At 54.2% G+C, this 4,932-nt stretch overlaps 2 protein-coding genes across 2 annotated transcripts in view; one reads left to right on the top strand and one right to left on the bottom strand.

The window, feature by feature from the left end:
- Window positions 1-150, bottom strand: part of Pex11a (peroxisomal biogenesis factor 11 alpha) — a 6,076-nt gene extending 5,926 nt beyond the window's left edge. Inside the window, exon 1 of the mRNA XM_013012020.1 lies at window positions 71-150. Coding sequence (XP_012867474.1) covers window positions 71-126 — 56 coding nt within the window. The 5' untranslated portion in view covers window positions 127-150. The remainder of the gene's footprint in view (window positions 1-70) is intronic.
- Window positions 151-1,401: 1,251 nt separating this feature from the next.
- Window positions 1,402-4,932, top strand: part of Wdr93 (WD repeat domain 93) — a 16,231-nt gene continuing 12,700 nt past the window's right edge. The window contains exons 1-3 of the mRNA XM_013011873.1: window positions 1,402-1,776; window positions 2,663-2,855; window positions 4,332-4,396. Coding sequence (XP_012867327.1) covers window positions 1,474-1,776; window positions 2,663-2,855; window positions 4,332-4,396 — 561 coding nt within the window. The 5' untranslated portion in view covers window positions 1,402-1,473. The remainder of the gene's footprint in view (window positions 1,777-2,662; window positions 2,856-4,331; window positions 4,397-4,932) is intronic.

Below are 4,932 nucleotides of genomic sequence, written 5' to 3'. Positions count from 1 at the left end.
ACCTCCTCCTCCGCCGGCGGAGTCCAGGGCGGGGCGGGGCGCGGGCCGAGAACCCCGGCGCCGGACTCACCTGAAAAGTCGGTCCCGGCCCTGGGTCTGGTTAGTGAAGCGCGTGAAGGCGTCCATGGCGCCCGGGCCCTGCCCTCGCGTCGCTCCGGCTCCCCGCGGGTCCTGTGGGGAGCCGCGGATCCCTGGAGGGCGGAGCCCACGGGCCCGGGACTCCGCCCACTGGAGGGACACGCCCACCTCCCCAGGAGGGTGGGCCCGGGACTCCGCCCACGGGAGAGGCACACCCACCCCCTCCAGGAGGGCGGGCCTGAGACTCCGCCCACTGAGGGGACACGCCCACCTCCTCCTGGAGAGCAGGGACTGGGCTCCGCCCACGAGAGGACGCGCCTATCGCCGAGCGCTTCGCGGGCTTCCGGTGGGAACCGGAAGTTGTGGTTACCAAGGCGACGCCACGCCGCCGGCAGACCAGGTGAGCCGGACGTCTGTCCCCTGCCCTCAAGGCCGTCAGACTCGTGATGGTCTCCAGAGAATGTGAGGGGCCGTCCCCCTCCAGCCGGAGGTCCCGGGGATCCCGAGTACGGGGGAACGCCGAAGGGAACTTCGGCCGGGCTCCCCAGCCCGAGACCCCCGGGCCTTTGCTGAGGAGATGCGGGGGTCCCTGCCCTGGAGCTAGGCCCGCTCTGGTGGAGTCTTGGGGTTCCTGAACACTCCACGAAGGATGGAGGAAGAGGGCAGCGAGCGTCGGCCCACTCGAGGCGCAGAGCACAAAGTCAGGGCCCGTCCACCTCTGTGACCTTTGCTCCCTGGGTCAGATCCGCCTGCCCCTGACAGGTCTGGAGGTGTGGCATGAGGCCCCAGTCCGCTATGTTGGATGTTCAAATGTTTAAAAGTCAGAAGTTACTCGATAAACCAGGCTCTGTGCTCCCGCCTGGTGAATGTGCCTTCCACAATGACCTGGGAGGCCCAGCTCACTTTTTGGAAATTTTTTTTTCCTTTTATTTCTTTTGTGCTGGTCCAGGGACTTGAACTCAGGGCCTTGTACTCTCGCCTGGCTCTTTCCTAGGAGCTCATGGCTGGTCAGACTGCTCGGGCCACACGTGCACTTCTGTTGTTCTCCTGAGACACTTCTCTCAAATTAACCACCAAAAAGCTGGAAGTAGAAGTGTGGCTCAAGTGGTAGAGGGCCGGCCTGGATGACAGGTGTTAAGCAAGAGCTCAAGGCTCAGAGTTCAAGCCCCACCAAAAAAAAAAAAGCAACACGATTCTAAATTCCACTCCTCCTTCACAGCACATTTCACCTTGGGTTGACCCATCTGTCTTGTTCTAGGACTGTGATCAAGTACACCAGTCTCTGGAACAAATAGTCCTTGTAGGACTCGGCGCTCTGTGCCTGCTTCATTTCTGTTGCTTCCTTTGTGCTCAGCTTCTCGTGGGCGAGCAGAAGCTCCCAGGGCCACCTCTGCGATGTCCTCCTCCAAGGGAGGTCAGGCTCAGAAGACAAGACTCCCTAATTTCATAAGAAAGGGGCGGCAGGAAGTTCCACCCCCAACAGAGAAGGACTGGCATAAGGACGATGAGAAGGATTACACCTTCCTTGACCCAGATCAGGGTCTGGATTCCCTGCCACAGCCATACCGGATGATCAACAAGGTGCTGAACCTCCTGTTTGACCAGATATGGGAAGTTATTGAAGAGAGGGAAGCAGTGAGGGAAGCTGAACTCAACCGGGTCAGGCCTACCGTGTATCCTCCGCAGGAGGAAATCCAGGTAAGGTACACACCAGGGAGCTAATGGGGGGGGGGCATGCACTCTCCCCTGAGTGTGAATGATAGATAAGAAAACCTGAGCCAGGGGAAGAATTCCAGCCAGAAACCTTCATTTTATTTTTTGCCAGTTCTGGACTTTAACTCAGGGCCTGGGCACTGTCCCTGAGGTTCTTTTGCTCAAGGCTAGCACTCTACTACTTGGACCACAGTGCCACTACAGGCTTTTTTCCCCCTATTTATGTGGTACTGAAGAATCGAACCCAGAGCTTCATACATGCTATGCAAGCACTCTACCACTAAGCCACATTCCCAGCCGGAAACCTTCGTTTAATAAGACTGGTGCAAAGTGGCGCTGTAGCTCGAGTGGTAGAGCGCTCGCCTTGAGTTGAAGAGCTGAGGGACAACGCCCAGGCCCAGAGTTCAAGCCCCACGACCGACAAAAAAAAATAAGACTGGTGCATGTCTGAGCTATTGTAGGAATGCTGTGGTTGAAGAAAAGTGATGTAGTAGTTTCCTGGGGAAATAAGGTGTTCTAGCTAATTGAAAATTATATAGGAGTGCTTTCCCACTCAGCTAGAGATATGGAAAACCTACCTTAATGTAGGCATACAATTGTCTTGCTCCATGGTGGAGAATCTGTCAGACCCTCAGCTGCTGCTGCTCCCGCGGGTCCTAGGTGAGCGGAGCTTGGGCCTGTGCTCCTGTTTTGTCTTGGAAATGCACATCACTTCCTCTGGCCTCTTACAACTCAAAGGGAGACACCATCAATTTGGGGGTGCCCTCTCTAGGAAGAGCCCTGGGCCCTCTTTGGAGCATGAGCTCCTCATACTTGAAGACAGCCAAGAATAATTTTTTTTCTTTTCTCTTCTTTGATTTTGTTTTCCCAGCTCAACAGAATGTCCACTTGCATGGCTATTTGCCAAGACTATCTGTTCATCGGCGGAACTAAGGGCTTCTCCATCTACCACCTGTTCAATGCTAAACGGATATACGTCTGGGAGAAACTTAAAGCTGATGTCACTGCCATCTGGGCTGCAGATCTGGGGAGTGAAATACTTATTGCTTCAGTGGATGAAATGGGTATTTGTCCTTTTGATTTCCCTTTTTAGCCTGATCTACGGGGATCTGTGGGCTGGTGTTCAGTATCTTCTCCCTCCAGGTAGAGGCAGGCTCCAGAATTAGACAGCACGAGTATGACATGCCAGGTACGACGCCCGTGTTTCACATTAGCCTGTTTGTTTATGCCGGGGCTTGAACTCAAGGCCTTGTGCTTTTGCTTGGCTTTTTAGCTCAAGGTTGGTGCCCTGCTACTTGAGCCATACTTCCTCTTAGGGATTTTTTGCTGGCTAACTGGAGATTAAAAAGCAAAATCTCTTGGATTTGTTTGCCAGAGCTGGCTTTGAACCTGATTCTTAGCTCTCAGCATCCTGAGTAGTAACATTTACAGGTGTAAGTCACTGGCAGGCAGCACAAAGGAATTTTTGGTGTGCTACCTTCATACAACTTTCCTGTAAGTGTAAATTCAAAATAAGCTTAATAAAAACCTGGCACCAGTGGCTCATGCCTATAATCCTCACTACTCAGGAAGCTGAGATCTTCAGGCTTGCCACTGGAAGCCAGCCGAGGTAGGAAAGTCCATGAGACTTTTACCTCCAATGAACCACCAGAAAACCAGAAGTGGCACTGTGGCTCAAAGTGGTAGAGTGCTAGCCTTGGGTGAAAAAGCCCAGATCCAGGACCCAGGCTCTGAGTTCAAGCCCCCGGACCAACAACAAGAACAACAAATAAGCGAGAGGAAAATACAATAAAAAAAAACTTAGTGGGTGACGAATGGCATGAGTGGGGTGCAGAGAAAGGGGGTTCCCTGCCCCTCCCCGGCCTGGCACCACTGGAGAGGACAGCCACGTTGCTGGGTAAGAACTGCAGTGGGGTGCGTGTGGACTTCAGCCGGAGGCTGTCTCTGTGGGAATGCTGATGCCCCCGTGGCAGGAGTAGGTCTAGAGAAAGGACTTGTTTTGCACACGCCAGCCCTCACGATGAGGAATCGGAGGCGTCCTCCCCTGGCATGGAGCACGGGCCCCACGGACCTTCATCAGGTCCAATTAGACGGATGAGTTCCCCCACAGGTGCCTCTATGGGCTCTCTGTCTTGGCTGCCAAGGTAAATCTGGATGTCTGGCGCTAAGTCGCAGTGTGTGGGTTCGGCACACTGGGATGGGGCGGGAAGCGGAATGCTGGAGTGGCTGAGTGGGCAGAGCTCCAGGCAGGAGCAGCCTCCTGGCTGAGGCGAGCCGAGGCTCAGAGACTGCACTGGCAGGAGGAGCTCGGCTCAGCACAGGGAGAAGCAGAAACGACTGAAGCCAGCAGGGTGTGGAATGAAGGGGTGCTTTGGGGTGGCAGATGTGCGCCCTGGAGGCATGTGGGGGATGCAGGTAGTCTTAGGCCAGCAGAGGGGACCCGGGAGGGGGCGGCCTGGGCTGCAGGGGAGGCTGGAGGAAGGGGCAGGCAGGGGAGCAGCGGCCCCCTGGCTTACCCCCCACCTGTGTCTCTGTTTCAGGTGTCCTTAGACTGTTTTACTTTTATAAGGACTCTCTTTACCACATCAAAGCCATCAACGAAGCAGTAAGTTCCTGTTCTTTTTGCTTTTAGAAGAAGGTGACTTCATATAAAGGGAGAAGTTAATGAAGAACAAATACCCACACCAAATGTTAACACATCCAAGTTCACCAGACAGACATTTCTGGACTTACAAGCACTGCTAGACCCCAGCACAGAAATAGTGGGGGATGGCTGGGAAGGTGGCTCAGTGGTAGAGCGCTTGCCTTGCATGCATGAGGTCCTGGGTTCGATTCCTCAGCACCACATAAGCAAAAAAAAAAGTCAGAAGTGGTGCTGTGGCTCAAGTGGTAGAGCGCTAGCCTTGAGCTGAAGAGCTGAGGGACAGCGCCCAGGCCCAGAGTTCAGGCTCATGACTGACAAAAAAAAAAAAAAGAAATAGTGGGGGACTTCAATACCACTCTCCCCAACAAGTCACCCAAACAATGGAAGTCAAAATAAAAGAAACTTCAGGGGCTGGGAAGGTGGCTCAGTGGTAGAGCGCTTGCCTTGCATGCATGAGGCCCTGGGTTCGATTCCTCAGCACCACATAAGCAAAAAGA

The sequence above is a fragment of the Dipodomys ordii genome, unplaced genomic scaffold (assembly GCF_000151885.1).
Source record: "Dipodomys ordii isolate 6190 unplaced genomic scaffold, Dord_2.0 Scaffold15, whole genome shotgun sequence".
Lineage (NCBI taxonomy): Eukaryota > Metazoa > Chordata > Mammalia > Rodentia > Heteromyidae > Dipodomys > Dipodomys ordii.
Note: the sequence above shows the minus strand (reverse complement) of the source record. Positions and strands in the feature narration are given on the sequence as shown.